The 18,553-nt window shown below is 53.5% G+C and overlaps 1 protein-coding gene across 5 annotated transcripts in view; it reads right to left on the bottom strand.

Moving 5' to 3' along the window:
* Positions 1–18,553, bottom strand: part of JCAD (junctional cadherin 5 associated) — a 39,856-nt gene that overhangs the window by 5,463 nt on the left and 15,840 nt on the right. For 4 of the 5 annotated variants that reach the window (XM_032349771.1, XM_032349767.1, XM_032349768.1 and 1 more), the window contains one exon: positions 3,935–7,701. In XM_032349771.1, the coding sequence (XP_032205662.1) occupies positions 3,935–7,701 (3,767 nt within the window). Of the gene's footprint in view, positions 1–3,934; positions 7,702–13,816; positions 14,230–18,553 lie in introns of those variants that run through there. The other variant, XM_032349772.1, reaches the window with a different exon arrangement.

Here is an 18,553-nt window from a genome sequence, read left to right as displayed (position 1 = left end):
GAGCTCACCTGTGGGCCTCCTACAGGCAGAATTTCCCACCAGAGCAGATCACAGGTGTCCTGACTGTTTAAGAGAAGACGCCTAACGGAATGTAGAAGGACTGGCAGAACTTGGTAGTTACAAACACTACTGCAAAACGGTCTCTGCTCTGATCCGTCTGGGCCACTGGCCCTGACGAAAGCCATCGAGATCCTTCCCAATTTCTCCAGCAGCAAGACACTCTGCTGCGCTTCCTCACACCATCTCAACTCCGCCACGACCGGGCTCCGATCCCTCTGCGACCGTGACAGCGAAGGCCATGCGGACAGCGCACCCGCTCGGCCTCCAACACCGTGTGCTGCACCAGTGCCCGCACAGCCACAAGCAGGCGGGGTGCAGGCTGGTCTGCTCCTTCACATCTCTGACACTTGGCCACGTGGCATGTGACGACAGAGGCTTCGGACAGCTGGGCCCGCATCTCTGTGCTCTGTCAGCCTCTCGGGTGTGGATTCCGAGGGTGACCCACTTGGAGCAAAAACCTCTTTTTCTCCTAGAAAATGGGGTGGGCGGTCCTAACGGAGGACGCCGTGGGTGGGGCGCATTTTCAGAGGCCAGAGGCAGGGAAGGGGTTGAGCATCTAGAGAACATCTAGGTCCGTACATGGGGCATGGGGCGGCACCACAACAGGCCTGCACCCCAGGGCCCCGCTGCCGAAGCTCGCTGCCTGGAGCCAGGCAGCTGGGAAGAGCTCTGTAGGACAACAGGCTCCTTCTGTGGATCCGGGAGGACCGTAACCCATAACCTCATGTTAAATTTTTCTAGAAGTTGTGTTAAAGCAAGTAAAAGGAACAGGTAAAATTAACTTCAATAATATATCTTATTTTGCCGAAGAGACCCAAATTATTATCATTTCAACAGGTAGCCAATATAAAAATTGAGAAATCCCCCAAAAATGTTTAGACTAAGTCTTTGAACCCTGGTGTGTAGTTTCCACTTGTAGTCTGCTGTAGCCTCAGCCTCACTGAGCAGAAAGCCTGATGTGGGGCTCAATCCCAGGACCCTGGGATCATGACCTGAGCAGAAGGCAGAGGCTTTAACCCACTGAGCCACCCAGGTGCCCCAAAAGGACCACCTTTAAATTGCAATAAAGGTACTTTATGATACAATGGGTACTACAACACCACACAGATCACGAAGTTCTAGAAGGGCGCATGTGTGTACGCTGGGCAGGGGAACGTCACAGATATCCGTGACATAAACTTATTTTAAAATTCCAAGACAGGGGTGCCTGGGTGGCTCAGTGGGTTAAAGCCTCTGCCGTCAGCTCAGGTCATGATCTCAGGGTCCTGGGATTGAGCCCCGCATCAGGCTCTCTGCTCAGCAGGGAGCCTGCTTCCTCCTCTCTCTCTGCCTACTTGTGATCTCTGTCTGTCAAATACATAAATACAAAAAAATCTTTAAAGTTCCAGAACAAACTCTGAATTGGAGTGGGCCGTGAACTCGGGTGCAGTGAAGGGGCTCCTGCCCACTGGGACGCTGGGAACGGGGGTGGGAACGGGCACTGAGATGATGATTCCTGTGTGCAGAACGATGAAATACACCAAGAGGAAAACAAAACCCAAGAGTTTATCAGCCAAAAAAGTAATGAGACTTTATATTAACTTGCGAAGCCACAATAAGGGAAAAAGGTAACGTGTCTCCAAGTTCGACCATCTCGATTATATGATCTGCATTCCTCTCAGAATGAGTTTGAATGCCTGGTGACTGTCATGTGAGGGGCCGTGGAGGTTCATCTGAGCCCCGGTGCATGGATGAAACCTCATGGGGTCCTGCTATGTAATTATTTAATCGTGCCAGAGTGAGCTGTGTGGCACCCCAGGAGACTTTAGATCTGGGGTCATTTTATTATGTGCTAAGAAATGCATCAAATGGAGAGGGAAAAAAATTCTAGTGATTTTCGGTAACTATTGTTTAAAAAAAAAAAAAGGTCTCGCAGAGCTGTTTCTAAGGGCTGGCCAACATAAACCTGGCATTATCTACATGTTTTCAGATAGCTGTCCTACCTGTACTCGCGTGCCAAACGATCGAGCTGAGGCGGGAGGGAGTGCCTCACTGAACTAGCTGTTTTGTGTTATAAAATCCTCCCTGAAATACGTGGGCCGTGTACAAGACACAGAAACCTGGACAAACTGGCATTTATTATTGTAACAGGATTTGTCTCGTTTTAAAATCCTTACAGTTCTTAGGATGAAACAGGACCGAGGGAGAAACTCATTTTAACTCACGCTTAAGAGCACGTGGGCATATTTTGGGTGGGGAAGGAGGGAGCAGGAGAGGAATTAGGTAGAAACCCCATAAATCCCAACAACTCAAAAAATGGGCCACGTAACACCTTCTTCCATCACTGGGGCAAGAGTTGCACATCCTTACTGTTGTCTTTCTTGGCAAAGACCAAACTGGTCCAGTCGGATGACCCAAGAGGGCCCCAACCAATGGGTTATTTCCAACATGTATTTTGTGGAAGCAACAGAATAGCACTCACTAATGTTCCTTACAATCATACTGTATTTGTGGGAAAATGTAAAAAGTGCCATGGGCAAGTTCTGTGGAACAAAAATTCTGGACATTTCTAGCTGAGGAATCCTGTTTTCAGGATTGAAATCCTGATTTCAAAGTAAGAAAGAGAGAAGGGGCGGGGGTGGAGCCTGACCCCACAGTGAGAGACCAGAGGGCCTGGCTCAGGACAGGGGCCCAGGGCCCTGGGTCAGCGAGGTCACACACACAAGGGCACAGTCTCCCCTTACTGTAAATAGGTCTGAATGAGGGGTGCCTGGGTGGCTCAGTGGGTTAAAGCCTCTGCCTCTGGCTCAGGTCATGATCTCAGGGTCCCGGGATGGAGCCCCACATCGGGCTCTCTGCTCAGCGGGGAGCCTGCTTCCCCCTCTCTCTCTGCCTGCCTCTCTGCCCACTTATGATCTCTGTCAAATAAATAAAAAAATTTATTTAAAAAAAAAAAAAGGTCTGAATGAATGAGTCAAGGCCCCTTCCTGTCTGCAGTTTACAATCAGGCCTTTTGACATGTCCCTCTGCTCTTCTAGAGTTCTAGAATTAGTTCTAGAATACATCATTGCTGATTCCCCGGCCCCTGAAGAAAATGCTAGAAACAGAGATGCCTGTTTGTGGCAGCGCCTGAGAGGGTGAGACTGCGTTTGGGGGAAATCCCTGTTGCTGCCACCAGGAACCCGCCCTGTGCTTTGACCTGGAGCAGCCCTGAAGGCGTTAAGGTGATGGAAGGGAGAGGCCCAAAGGCCAAAACCCTCTGTCCTGGGCTTTAGCACTCAGACCTTGGGGGGCCTCCTGGGACAGAGCTGGCGGGTGAACCTTCTAGGGTGGAGTGTTGAGAAAGTGCAAATTGCTCCTTTTATCTCCTAAACCTTCTTCAAGTTTCAAAAAAGGTAGCGTAGCAAAAACAGATGAAAGCGTGGGACAAAGGGTTCTGGAAGGTGCGCGGTAAGACCCGGCATCCCGGGCTGCGTAGTTCACGTGTTATCTCGGTACGTCTTTCTTAATCAGGTGAATAAAGAGAGTGCGGGTGGCCTGGGTGAAGGCTTGTTTGGGGCGAGAGCGAGACTACCCACAGGACGGCCTCCTACAAGGGTCGTCAAGGTCCGACCAAGGCGGGAACGCTCTACCGATTTCCCTCTCCACAGTAAACAGCCCAAAATGTGTTTCTGTAGGTAGCTGTCTATACTTGTTCGCATGGGTCATTCCCACAAAGATAAAATCCTCACAATACACACAGGACCTTGATTCTTAAGCAAAGCTTCTGGATAATTCTTTGTAAAATAAAAGGAAGACTCTTTTGGTACAGTAATAACCGACAGTCTCAGGGTTTTCATCCCTCACCCACCCACCGGGGTTTTCTGCACACCCGCCGGCTCGCCCGAGCCCTCACCTGGGCACCAGAAGTCCTGCAGGACGTCCTTCTCCCTCTGTGCCGACGGATGCCCGTCTTCTTCCAGCGGGGAGCCGCCACTGGACACAGGGGGGCTGTTCCCGGCCTTCAGAGACACCGGGCCTCCGGGCGGCACCCTGGGGCCCCTGTCGGCCTTCAGGTCCTCGGCCTCGTCCACAGGGTCCGCGCTCCGCGAGCTCAGGAGTCTCATCCGGGACACGGAGTTTATCTCCTTCATCCTCATCAAGCGGTCAGGGTCTGCCCTCCTCGCGGGGGAGGCCAGTTTCTCTTGTAAACTTTCGATCACTTTGGAAGTGCTTCTGAGCCGCTTTTCGGAGCCCGGCACACTTGGGGTCCTTTCCACAAAATGGAACAGCGTGGACCTGAAGGGTGGTCTTGTCCCCACATCCTTGTGATTGAAGGGCTGGGACTCCTGGGGGCTGGGCTGAGGCTCGGGGCTGGGGGCCTCGCTGGGGACGGTCCTGTCCACGGTGGAGTGCTCAGAGGCCAGGGGAGCCCAACGGGCACTGTCCCTCTCCCCGACAAAGAGAGGGCTTTTGGTCCAGCCACACTTTCTCCTGCCATAAAAGGCGTCAGTGGACAGCGGGGGGTCATCCTGCGGGACTGAGCTGGACACAGACTCCTCCCTGGGGGCCTCCAGCCCGAGGGCACGCCCGTCAGGCTCGGGGTGCTGGTTCTGTCCCGTTCTCCTGGTGCCTGGCAGCAGGGACTCCACGGCCACCTCAATGCCCAGGATCCTTGCAGCCCTCGCTTGAAGGGACTCATTCGGGGGGATTTCTATTGCACTCGCTTCCCCTAAAAAGCCATCTAATTTCTGGGCACTCTGCTCTCGTGTGGGCGGCAGCCCCACAGACCTCAAGTCCGGCGCCGAGAGTCCTCGGGGTTTGCTGGCAAGAGAGAGCTGCGGCGGCGGGCTCCTCTCCCCTCCGGCCCCCGCCTTCCAAGGGGCTGCTGCGCTCAGCCCCGTCGAGATGGAAACGGCCGGCAGCTCCTCACCTCCTTGGGGCGGCCGCAGTTCAGCTGGATCCGACGAGGGCACTGGTTTTGTGTCACTTGACCTAGAAGATGTCCCTCCGTGCAGCGGACCCGGACTGTCCGCTAGCTTGTTCGCTCTGTGCTCAACTTCCTGGTGTCCCACCTCCGCGCCCAGGCTTCTGTGCACCCACAGCGAGGCTGCACCCCTGTCGCCGCCCACTGTGGCGGGGCCCGGGGACAGAGGCGGGGCCGGGGACCAGCTGGGCTTCTGCTCGTCACTCCAGCTCTCGGACTTACTCTTCACTCTCCCCGTCCGGGCCCCGGGCTCGTCCAGCATCGGCCTCCTTCGGGGCTCCTCAGCTCTCCAGGCCCGGCTGTCTTCACCGAAGCCCCAGGTCTTGCCCGGGACATCAGCGTGGACTTCGCACGACCACTCTGTGTCACTGTCCTCACTGCGACTGTCACTGCTGCTCTGACCACTGTCCTCCTCCTCCTGAAGCTCCTTGTTAAAACTTTCTAACTGGCTGATCAAGTCCCAGGGGCGCCGGCTCACCGGCTTCAGGAGAAACTGCCCAAACGGCTGCTTGCTGTTGCAGGGGCCCGTGGTCGCCCCCTTCACCACCTCGCCCCGGGGCCTGGGGCTGGGGCCGCGGCCGTCCACGTCGGCCTGACCCGGCACTGCTTTCAGAGCAGGTGCTTGGTGTGTGCAGGACATAGTTCTCGAGAAAGCGCTATTGCTGGAGGGGCTCAGGGATATCTGACCTTTGAGGGCAGGGGCCTTTGGCCCCTGGTTCTGGTCTCTGGAAGCTAATGCCACGGGCACGTGAGCATCAGAGGCCATGGGGTCTGAAAATCTGGGAGTCAGTACGGCTTTGGGGGACCCTCCAGGCTTCTCGGCAGGGGGGTGCCGTGGGCTTTTGGAGTCCTCGGTGAAAGTGGTTTGTGTTTGCTGATCTCGGTACTGGTGCCCTGGCCACGAGCCAGAATACTTGAGCTCTCTGTGCTTTGCAGGGGGAATGAATCTGAGGTCATCTGTTTGTTTGCCTTCTTCTGGTTCCCCCAGATCTTGTTTCTGGAACTCTGTTCTCCCAGCCATGCTTCCTGTGAGAGCCTGTAGCTCCAGGTCGGTGGAAGACAGGCTCAGCAGACTCTGTTCTTGCAAAGCCGCGTTCTTATCGAGCCCATTCTTTTTCTCGGTGCCCTGTTTTAAGTCATTGTTGTTCGTATCTGTATCTGGCAGATGTGATTCGGATTTAACTGGGATGGAAACCAAACAAAATATCGTCTCGTTCATTTTTTTCTTTGAACTTTTCTTGGTCTGAATCCCAGTTTCAAACTTCTTGAGCTTGGTTCGAGTTTCCCAGGTACTCTCGCCCTGCGGGCTTGGGGAGGAGGCTGGGCCGTCTGTGTGTCCACGCTGGCCGCGGCCCACAGCAGGCCACGGTCCTCTTGTGGCGCCGTGGTCTCTGTGGTCAGGAAAGCCACCGTTCTCCACATCCCTGGGGAGCTGGCCCCATGGCCACTGCGGACTGGGCTCGGCGGTGATGGAGCTGCTCACGCTGCCCGGCAGGGCCGTCACCATCTGTGAGCTCAGGATGGCACCATCGTGCTGACTGCGTCCGGACGCAGGTGTGGGGACCGCGCTGGGACTGGAGCTGTAGGACTTCTCCTCAACCTTTGTTTCCTGACAGAAACCCTGGGGGTGGGAGAGTTTAAAGTGTCGGATCCGCGGATCGTCAAAGGGAATATACAGAACAGAGCTGTCGTAAGTGGTGGTGGGCCGGGGCGGCCGAGGGGAGCTGCGGGGCGAGCGTGGGCCCACCCCATACGTGCTCCCGGCTCGCGGGGAACTGGGAGGAACCTGACAACCAGAGCCGGCCAGCTCCATCGGGGCCAGCTGCTGACGGGGACCACCACACACGGGCCGGGGGGCTGGGTCGTCCCCATAAGGGTTGGAGATGTGCTGGGGCGGCGACCGGTAGGACGGCGGAGGCACGTACACGGGCGGCTCCAAGCCAGAGTCGGACGCACCCGGCTCCAGCCGGGGCTCGTGAGTCCTGCTCAAGTAGGAGATGCACAGGTCCGCCTGCTGACTGTCCGCAGAGTCGCTCTGCTCCACTGCCACCCGGGTGTGCTGGTGAGTGTCGTAAGAGGGGGGCTTGAGGGGTCGCCCGAACTTAGGCCGGGGTAAAGGGGCCGAGGAGGCGCTCTTCTCGGGGTTCCTTGTGGATTCCAAATTTGGTGCACAATTTGGGGGATAAAATGGCATTTTAGGAGCACCTGGAAAATGTCCATCGTTTAACGGAATGGGAATGTCCATGCAACTCAGGCTCTCGGGCGAAAGCACCCTGGGCAGGGACTGGGATTTCCCTTTGCTCTGGGAATTCAGTGCTCGGCCTCCTTGCAGGAACGGGTACAGATCTTGAAACAGTTTCTCCCCGTCACCATCAGACATCTGCCGCCCTAATTTCCTTGGCTGATTCCAGCTCTCAAGGCTGATATTCTGCCACTTGGCAGGTCCCGCCACTCTTAGCTCTTCTTCCCAAACCGCCTTCTTCGTCACATTCTCTGTCCTTCCTCCAACTTCCCACGGACTCTCCCTCATGGGGACGGGCAGACTGTGCGCCTGGGCCATTCCTCTGTCCTCCAGATCTTCTCGGTCCCTTGGCCCCAGCACGCCACTGCCCTCCTCTCCCCTTCTTCTCCGGTAGGTGTGGTGGGGAGCAGGCTGGGGCTGAGAGGACCCCCTTAGCGCGGGCTGATGACAAAACCTACAAAACAAAGAGGCACGGAAGTTACACCCGGGGAGGAACCACACACAAGAAACATGTCCTTCTCTGCTTCTGTGACTGGTGATCCAAGTCAAACTCCGGGCAGTACTTCTGCAAAATATCTTCCCAACCAGAGTACTTACGGACTTTAAGGAGAGCAGGGCCCACTAATTATGGCCAGAAGGCAGCCGTGAGCTTTGCCTCCAGGGGCCTAGGAGTGGCAGCAACAGGCTGCCCACAAGAACATCAGGACGTTGGTGGTACTTGAGAGGTCAAGGCTCTTAGAACTCTTAAGTGCCTAAGGGAACAAGGGTCAGCTGGAGAGCGGTATTCCTCCAAGTGTGCTCACGGGCCACCGGGGCCCCTCTCTGCCGCATCCTGACCGCTGAGCTCTCCTGGGAGTCCGTCTGGGAACCTGCTTCTCAGAACCCTACCCTAGGGCAGTGGTTCTTAACTGCAGTGTGGGCAGGAATCGTGAGAAAGGGTGGCTCAGGCCCAGACTGCCGGGTCCCCTTCCCAGTTTCTGATTCAGCAGTTCCGGGTGGGACTCCGCAGAACTGTAATTCTAACACGTTGCCAAGCGATGGGGTCCCAGGCACCCCACTCTGAGAACCATCGCAGCCAGTCGCTGTGAACCATGACTGCACGTTGGAATCCGGAGGGACTTCCCCAGTCCTGAGGCCCACACATAGCCCGGCTCCGTCACATCAGAGTCCGAGAGGCGGGAGGCAGACCTGGCAGTGGGGTCTCTCCAGGCACCCCACAACCCGTGTGCAGTCTGAGAGAGAACCACGGCTTCAACAGAGTTCCCGTAACTTCCCTGGTGGCAGGAAGCCCCCAGAGGTCTTGTTAAACACATATGTTACCAAGTCTCTCGGGTAAAAAGTTGCCACTCGGGAGGTCTGTTCAGGGTCTGGTGCCCACAGGTGGTGTGGGAAACACTGCTCGCGCAACTTGGGAGCTGCACCAGGAGAAGGGGGGCTCTGTCCGTGGGGCAGGAGCCCCAGGCAGGTAGGAGATGGCAGCAGCCGGTGCCAGCCTGCTACCAGCTCGCCCCCCGCCCCCCGTCACCCGGCCGCACGGCAGAGTTTCCTTGGGAGCCCCCCACGAGTGACTGGGGCCGCGAGGCTCGCTTCTCCGAACTGCGGAGAAACCATCAGCCTGAAGGCAGCGTGGCCCGCGCAACTGCTCTGATTAACAGACAATGATCCGACTCCCAAACCACCGTTCGTTTTTGAAATTATAAAAGCAATATGCACGTGTTGTCAAAAATTTGGAAAAATAGAGGAAAGTACAAAAGGCAAAAATTGCTTGTCATCCTTCTACCCAGCAAGTTATTTTGATATATACCGAGTCTTGATGTGGGTGAGGATGTGGATTTTCGAAGAGCCCTGGTCCCCGCTAGGGATCTGTTTGTGCGGACACTTCCCTGCACGTACAGTGCAGACAGTCGCGGACAACCTACGTGGCTGTTACCATGTGCCCAGTCCACGCCAAGTGCCTTCTGTCCATTAATGCACCCTGAGGCAGGAACTGCTGCCCTTCTCACCGGACAGAGGAGGAAACGGAGGTACAGAAGGTCACAGAAGGTAAGTAACTTAACACTAACATGCACTCGGGCACTTGTGCTGTGTCAGGCACTGTGCAAAAGATGCCGAACTAACTATATTTCCACTGTTCTCTCTCCCCTTTACAGGTAAGGAAACTGAACAGAGAGGTTCAACATCTCTCCCAAGTTGCACAGCTTGTAAGGGGTAGGGACAGCTTCAAAGACAGTTAAGTGTGACCCAAATAAAGCCCATTCAGGGAGCCACTCCGTTTCATTTCTTCCAACGTAATGCAAAATGCCTCAAGTGCATCATTTTAGCAGATGAAGTATTATATCAGATCCCTTTAACCACTGTTGGGCCTCTCTAGAGGACATTCTGAAATGCTCTGAGGAATGCTGTTGTTCACAAACACTAATCAGATCTCAGCTTGGAATAAATCCTGAGAAAAGGAATTAGTAAACTGGGGGCATTATGTTATCTATATCGTCAAATCGGCCCTTACATCCACGGTTCCAATGGACTCTCCCCTCCCTAGTGCCAGGAGAGCTTATCCTGCTGAACCTTTCTCATCTCTGGTCATTACAATTAAATTGTTTCCTTGTTCCGTAAGTGGGAATAACTTCTGATTGGTTTTAATTTGCATTTCTTTGGTTACTAGTGAACTTAGCTGTCCCCCCCCCACATGCTCAGGTATCATTTGTGGTTTCGAAGGCTTCCTACAACGAAGGCTTCCTACAACGAAGGCTTCCTACAACACAGCCCACTTTTCGGCGGACAGACAGTGGCGTGAGGATGGTGGGAACACGGGGAGCTCTGGAGCCGCTGGTTCTGGGCAACGGCAGGTGAAGGCCTGGGCGGGGGCTGTGGGGGAGCAGCTGCCAGGGACGGGCTGAAGGGGGACCATTCCCAACGCGCGGGCAGAGGCTGCTGTCCGGCGGGGGCCCGGGTGGTGAATGACGAATACACATCTACGAGCATCATCGTCGTTAACACAGGCATACCTCGCTTTACTGTGCTTTGCAGACCTGTTTACAAGCTGAGCGTTCAAGCTTTCGGGGGAAGAAGTCGTGCAGACGGGGCGCAACAGCAAGAGAACAAGAAGTAGGAGAGGAGCCTGGAGATAGGGCTGGATCACTGCTGTCTTGTGAGAACACATGAACGGGTGAGGCGTCGCTTTTTACGGATGAAGAAAGAAAGCGGTTCCTGGAGGTGGAGCCCACTCCCGGGGAAGACGCTGTGGAGACTGGTGCAAGCACAACAGAGGACTTAGAGCCCTACAGACGCTGAGCTGAGAGGCACAGGCCTTGAGAGGGTTCAGTCCAAGAGTGGAAGAAGTCCTGCGGGGTGTCCCATGCTGCCAGAGAGCATCGCCTCTCACAGAAAAAGCGTTCACGAAAGGGAGAGGCGACCGGTGTGGCCGTCACTGCTGTCTCTTATTTTAAGAAATGGCCACAGCCACCTCACTTCAGCAGGTACCAACCTCCAGGCAAGATCCTCCTCCAGCAAAAGGATGATTTTGCTGAAACCTCAGATGGTGGTTAGCGTTTTTTAGGAATATTTTATAATTTTTTAATTTTCTATTTCGTTAAGTAATCTCTACGCCCCACGTGGGGCTCGAACTCACGACCCCGAGAGCAAAAGTCGCATGTTCCACCAAGGGAGCCAGCCAGGCGCCCCCAATTAGCAATATTTTAAATTAAGTTACGTGCTCTGCTTGTTTAGACGGAACACTATCGCACACGTAAGAGACCCTGGTGTGGTGTGCGCATGACTTTAATACGTGTTGGGAAACCCTAAGACCCCGATGGAACCCGCGCTGTCCCCAGGCACACCATCAGCAGTGTGGGAGCAGGACTGGTACCTCAGAACTACTTCTTTTGCCTCAAGTCCTGCTCCCACCCCTGTTCCAGATAACTTCTCCAGCAGCCGCTTAAAGCAAAACTGAGCTACGGGTTGAAGAAGTAGAAAATACGCAAAATCGATTCGAGGTAAAGCATTTGCACGGAGCAGCCCGACTGCTTCTGCGCGGACTCTTCATACAGAGTGGCGGCTGTCCTGACACTGGGCCTGGCTGAAGGTCGGCTTCTTTGTCTGCTTTTGTTGCTACTGAAATCTTGTTCCGAGCCCTTAGGATTTGAATGCTTAGCAGGACCTTCTTGGCGCAGGTTCCACAGGGACCTGGCAGGGTGGAAGTCATCGCCTCCGCACCTCCTTTCATAGCTGTGACCTGGGGGTGGGGGGGGCAGCAAGTCGCCACCATGAGCTCTGGAGGCCGCAGGCCCTTCCCTCAGGAAGTCCTCTGTGACAGCCCGTCTATCACGGATGTCCTGAGAAACAGCAGAAGACAAACGGACTCTGGGGTCTCAGACTCTATGCACAGCCCAAGGGCAAGACTTAAACTCAATAAGAAGTGACAATTGTCACGGACCCAATTTAGAGAGAGTGAAGAATCTCTCTTGCCCCATCCTTCAGCAGCTGGTGAGAGAGCTTTGTAACCACTCGGCTTTAATAAGCACCGCGCCTACTCCTTCCAGTCCTGTGACCATTTTCCTAGGGCACCTGACTTTATGAAAAAACCACATTGTGTGGCTTTCACTCATTTTCTCAATGGATAATCTGGCTTCTCAGTAAAAGTGTGGGGCGCTTAAGCGCCGAGAGGTGGCCGGGACCCCAAGGTGCTATTTGCCTATGGACGTACCGTGAGCACGACCAGAAGACAAATAAAGGAGGACATAAATAGGGCAAGAACACAGACCATAATCACCTCCACGATGTATGTAGTCCCTTTTCTACCGCACCTAAAAAGGTGATGTTGTATCACCCTTTGTCAAAACTGCCCTATCTAACCAATCAAAATGGCTAAGCATTCTGGATTCAACTTTTTCTATTTGTACAAGACACCCAAACCCCAATTTAAGGTAAATACAGGTCCTCTGGGAAATATTAATAATATGTATAATAGAAAATGCTAAAGAGCCTATTTCACAAACATCTGCTCTATACCCAAGATGAGCCTGACTCTGACAGGTTCAAGTGGACCCCACTCAGGGGCAGTTCTGGTCAGTTTCTCCCTCAGACAACTTATCAAGCATGGGTATCTATGGGCTTTGAAGTCCATGACTTCAGGGCCAAGAACAGATTTTCTCATACCTTTGAGAAAATGAGATGAGATCAAATTTTTCTTTTTTAAAAAATGAGAGCTAATAATTTACATCTTAAAAAAGTTAACAATGGGACGTTTTACAAAAACAAGCTGAACACATTAATACAGGGTGGGAAAAGAGATAAGAAAAACAAAGTGGAATGTGAGAACTCAAATAAATTGTGTGGCCAAGTTCAAAGAGACAAGCAGGGTCTTTCTACGGAGCCCCTGGGAAAGCAGGACAGAGGTGAGACCAGGCGTTACACCTGCTAACAGCCCTACACCTTATCACAGGGAAGAGACCTGATCTCAGCCAAACAACGGATAAACACTTTTTGGAAAGTATCTGAAAGGTGAACATGTGAGAAACAACATGTCCAAAGGAAAAGAGGCAAGCGCATTCACTTCATATGTAAAAGCTAACGATGAAAAAAGTTAGGAGACATTGCTATTAGTACACTCATGACTCATTTTCAACCACAACAGAAAATATTGTCCTCCTTAAAAAAAAAAAAAAAGCCTCCTCGGAACGGCAGTATGGGACGTGACTTGGAACCATGGTTTCACACGCTCCGGGACCATCTTCTCTGTGGACCCAGGTCCTCAGGAGCTGTACCCACTAACCATCCAGGCACACGAGAGCGGAGCTCTGTGTCGATACTGTCGATACTCCTGCATGAACAAGATCCTGAACCTGGTTCCCCGGGGGGCAGCCCCTGGGGTCTGGCCAACTGTGCTTCCTGCTGGAGGTCCAGGTGAGGGCGGCAGGCTCCACGGACACGGACTCTGGGTCCCGCGAGCTCTTCCAGTTGGCAAGCCTGCCGGTCTAGCAGATGCAGGTGCTGCCGACCGCCCTCCCACCCTACCGGTCACGTCCTACAGGACTTGGGGGACAGTCGTGGCGCTCAGCCAACGCTATTCCTTCAGAGGCCACTCCCTTTTCTAGCTGGGCCCATCTGACCCCCACGCACAATGTGAGCATAAAGGCCACTTAAAGAACCCCCCACTCCTCGAAGGGAAAACTCTCTCTGTCCAGACTGGCAGAGGCGTCGAGCCATCCCTTCGGAGTGATTCAGACTCACCAGTCCCCGTGTGAGGTGTCTGACATGGTTCTGTGACCGGTCAGCCATCTACTGCTGTGCAATTTGCCCTCGATGCCCTCCGGGCCTGGAAGCCTGCAGTTTCATTTCTCAGCGTGCCTCGGTATACTCAATGCGCTATATTGTGGAAACCACCCGCCGATCCAGGGCAATAAAGAAGGGATTTAAGAAACGGGGAAACATGAGGGCAAGAGAAGATTCAGACTCACATATGGAGGGCAGCCTAAAAATCGGAGAAGATAAGGTGGCTCTGGACACGTTATGGACCAATATCACCGTCGAGCAAAAATTCAATCTGAACAAGAATTGTTACTTGTACTTACTACCGGTTACTCGTCACATCTGATCAATCTCCTAGCTTCGGGAAGACGACAGAGCAGAGGGCAGAGAGGAGCTGGTGGCTGTGGTCAGGCCAGAAGGAGCCCAGTGAACCTGGGTCCGTCCCCCAGGAGGGTCAGGGCCGCGGTGCCCACACCCCGCTACAGGGAGCATGGCTGGCTTTGGGCTTCTCCGTGCACCAGCAGGGAGGGTGTGCCAGTGCCCTGAGGGGACCCCGAGCACCTGGTCAGGACGCCGGGCTTCCCCGCCTGTGCCTTCCGCGACATCATTTCCCTTCGCTGTGTCTCTGATTCTTCATTTCTACTCAAGGGATGGGAACAGTTCCTTCCTAAGTTTCCTGGGAGGGCTTAATGAGAAAATACATTTAAACTGTTTGGTGAAGCGTCTAACACAATAAGCCCTCAGTTTTGTTTTGTTTTTTTTTTTTTAAACAAATATTACTATTATTAACCCGGTTAAAATAAATTCTCCGCAGCGACGATCATTTTGAAAATTCTTTTGCTCGCGTCGTCGTCCGAGGAAGGAGGTAAGCGGCACAAAGGAAAGAGAAAACTGAGTGTTTGTCTTATGTGGTGATTATTTTAGATCGGTATTGTCTTTTCTGAGTCCTAATCAATGGGCCTTCACAATAACAGGAAATGATGATAGAGCCGACTGTCATAACAAGGCTCCACCCCTCCGGGGACGGCTGGTCTCTAAGGAAGAAGCTACACCCGCTTCCACAATGATCGTGGAGAACAAACCAATATTTAATTTATGAAAACAAAGCAGGAAGAGCAATCTCTGATCCATTTTTTGCATGTAACACCAACAGGTGAGGCAGATCCTGAATTTTCATGTTTTCTCTGTAATAAAGGCATAGCTCTACCGTGAAAACGTCTTCACCGGTGTAGTCTACACAATGTCGCTGTCAACAATGAGGAAAACGAGCCCTAGTCTCTGGCTTCTCCCCCACAATCCTGTCACCACGCACAAGGACATGCAAGGAGTGCTCTCCATGCCTCAGAGGCTAAGCTTAGAGCAGTGCCGGGGGGGAGCCAGATCCTGAGGAAGGTCAACCTGAGCCAGAAGGGGCTCGAAGGAATGAGTCCGCTCTCTGCGTAGACAGACGAGGACACTGCCCTCCGTCAAGTACAACAAGTACCCGTCAGTGCATCCACTCCACTCTGGTCTCAGGCTCTTTGACCCTCCTCAAGAGCTCAGAGGTATCATCATCTCCGAAACAAAGTGAGCCAGAACTGCAGACGCGCTCAAGGCTCTGTTTTGGACCCATGTTTCATCTCCTCACCACCCAGTGCCTCTCACCTGGGTATCTGCTGGCTTCCCTCGCGGACCCAGTTTTCTGGTGGAAGAAGGAACTCAATTCTCCTGACGAGGACCCGGCTACCCAGGCCGGTGAAGCTCTAGGCTGTGCTGTTGGAATCTCCCCATTAGCTCTGGGGGCACCTCCTCATCCTCATGGCTGATCTTCCAGAAGTCTCACGTTTAAAGGATCTAACCTGCCTCTTGTCGGGAAGCCCTGGTAGCAGGAAAGCCACGTGAGGTGTGTGGTGGGACCGGCTGCAGGTGTGTCTGGATGGTGGCAGCGCTTAACAGCCAGAACAAGGCACCTCAAGAGAAGGGTTTACCAGAAAGACAATGGGAAACACAGGGGGTCAGAATCTTCCGTGTGTGCCCATGAGCTCCTCGGCTCAAACAATTCGAACTTTCCTCTGTGAAGAGGTCAGGATACCACCACCCAATAATTAGGAAATGAAGCAAGCAACTCAAAGACAAATAATGTCTGTGGAAATATAATTTTGTGAAGAAAAAGAGATACATGGAAACAGATGTTAAACTTGAGGCCTTCCTTTTTGGAAAACCATTATGAGCAGGTGATGTCTTGAAAGAAGCTTGAAAGGCCTCTGAGAAGTGACTGTTTACCACACCCATTAGCCCTATCGAGAACGGATGTTGGCTGATCAAATGGAAACCTCCTCAGATGAGGCCCGACCACATCAGAGCCCTGTCTAGATGGTGTGCCTCTCCTGAGCAACGCCTGTCGCTGATGACAAGATGTAATTGCTAGTTATTCTCGTGGTGAGCTAACACACAGCTTTACCAGAATTCCTGGGGCCACGCAGAGAAGAACCTACTATGGTATGACTTTCAGATCCAAACTCCTGCTATGTTAAGTTATTTTACAGCTTCCTCTGATTATGGTCTTTCAGCGGAAACATAGTAAGGAAACCGGGAATGCCTGATAACGGCCTTTTACATATTTTAAAGGTAGCTAAGTATTATTCAGTAACGGCTACTTACATCTTAAGCCTGCAGTTTCCTCCACGTATAGATAACAGCTCGCTCTTGCCCTGTGCCCGCTTCCTCTGTTCTCTCCTTAATCTCGCTGCGTGCACGTGCTGACAAGCCAGCCTCGGAACAACACAGGACGTGCACCAGTAGCTCAACTTCGTGCAAACTGATGAACTAAACAGTACTTCTCATTATAATCTTTGAACACAGATGCAACCGTGAGCTTCCGGAAGCATCCCTTCCAGACTGCCAGCGGGGAGGACACCGGTGCCATACACGATGCACTTGAGAAGTTATCTGCTGTCGGTTATACGGCAAAAATGGGGACCTGCTAAAAATCCAGCACCAACTCATTTGATACACAGAATGCTATCCGGAGTTCTACGACAGCCACGGTCTTCCAGCTATGGACATGTCAGTCCTGCCGCGACGTCTGAAGGGGCCCACGAGGTGTTCCCTGTACCACGTGAGCAGCTTTGGTGCAAAGCCTGCAGCTGGCTCCGTCTCACCATCTGCTAAGCCTGCTAAGCGAGACCACTCAGGAGTGGTTAGCCTCGAGGGAAGCGCTCGGAGTATCTGACTTAAGGGGGAAAGGCCAAGTATGCGGAGTTACTAAACGAACGACGTGTGAAAAGAGCACGCTTCGGGATTCATGCTCGGCACCCCTCTCCCTCACCCACAGCCCCTTGGTGGAGGGTGCGTAAAGATCACATAGCCACATCCGGTCACCCCTCCTCCCTGTCCACCTTCCCTTCCCTACCCAGCCCCTGCTCCCCGTCCTGCTGATGGGATGGGGCTGAGACGTGCTAACCGAAGCCCAAGCCTGACCACTGAGTCCTTCTCTCAAAAACTGAAGAGGCCCGGGCAGGAGTCATGAGCTGTGTCTGGAGCTAAAGCACCGTGTAGAAGCAGCAGCAGAAGTAAGTCACCGTGAGTCAAAGTTCCTGGCGAGTAGGGGCTGCCAGTGACAGGAATCAGCTCCTCTGCAGAGGAGGGAGCAGAAGCATGGGGAGAGGCAAGCCCGGTGACAACGGGGGACAGAGAGGGAAGAGTCCCCCAGGGGAACAACTCACAACCCCAAGGAAGGTCGACTGACTACCAACCTTGGGTCCCAGGTTTCTCATGCCCACATCAGTGAGGCCCTGCTCGTCGTGTTCCTCCCAGTGGGCGCTCCTGAGACTCCCCGTGATACAGCAGCTCGTCCCTCACCACCGGAGTGGGCTGGGGTCTTGCCCCCGCAGAATCTACAAAGGAAGGAAACTTGCCCCGCCAAGGCTATTCAGCCTCTTGGGAGTTGTGCTGCGTCCGTGTCTGTTCCTTCCTTTCCCTTCCTCCTTTTTTGTCCCCCCGGGAGGTAGTTGTGTGGACGAAGCCGCAGAAACTGCCATCTCGGCTGCTCAGCCTGGGAAGTCAGTGCCCCTTCTTTCCACAACGGAACCTTCCCAAGCCAGCCCCACCCAGACCCTGTCGTTAGGAAAAACCTTCTGTACTTGCATCCAGTCTTATCCCAGTGTTCCGAAACGCTCAGCATTTCCACAGCCACCTTGGCACGGGAGTACTAGGTTTCATCGGATTTATTTAAAATTTTTTCTTGAGTGTTAATAAATACAAAATTCCTTAATAGCAGTCAGCAAAACCAGAGATGAATTCGCAATGGTGTCAGCTTTTGCGAAGCGGACAGTCCTGGGGACCAGAAGACAGCGCTGGCAGAATACCCCAGGGGGAGCTGCAGAAGTCCTCAAACCGATAGGAGGGGCTGCCGGTGGGAGCTAGGGAGGGGGGCTCTGGGTGCACCCAGGCAGGGCTTGGTGCACTGGGAGCACACAGTAGTGTGCCCAGGAGAGGGCAAGGGTCTGGGGCTTGGAGGAGGAGCGGCTCTGTGGGCTGCTCGAGAGCTGGGGGATGATGTCGCAGACAAAAGGGACCAGCGAAGGGACTTCAAAGCTTGCACCAGCCCTAACACGCACAGAACACACCCAACGGAGCTTTGGAAAGCGGTCACTGTCTTCTCACTGATCTGGATACCTGTGTACAAGGAAGAAGTGACTCGGTCCTATCTCCACCCCCAGCACAAGAGTTTCTGGGCGAACCAGCGGGTCCCTCCCCTCCCCGCACAACACAGCTGCCAGTCCTCTCTCATCCTGGGAGCGCGGTATCACCTGATCTGGGAACAGTGCCAGCCCGGAGAGCAGCCCCTTCGGCGCACTGGGAAACACACACACCGCACGTTGGAAAATCGAGTCAAGATTCCAGATGTGAGGGCTGTGTTTGTTTTGTTTTGTTTTCTTGATTTAACTGGATCTAAGCAGCCCTTACCTAAGGAACTCTGCTGGAAGACAAGGTTAATTCCTGAAGAAAGACCAAAGTGCCAGCACGCCCACCACCAATCTTGATGTTCCCGGCACGCCTCCGACACCCGACGACAGCGC

Source organism: Mustela erminea, chromosome 6, assembly GCF_009829155.1.
Source record: "Mustela erminea isolate mMusErm1 chromosome 6, mMusErm1.Pri, whole genome shotgun sequence".
NCBI lineage: Eukaryota > Metazoa > Chordata > Mammalia > Carnivora > Mustelidae > Mustela > Mustela erminea.
Note: the sequence above shows the minus strand (reverse complement) of the source record. Positions and strands in the feature narration are given on the sequence as shown.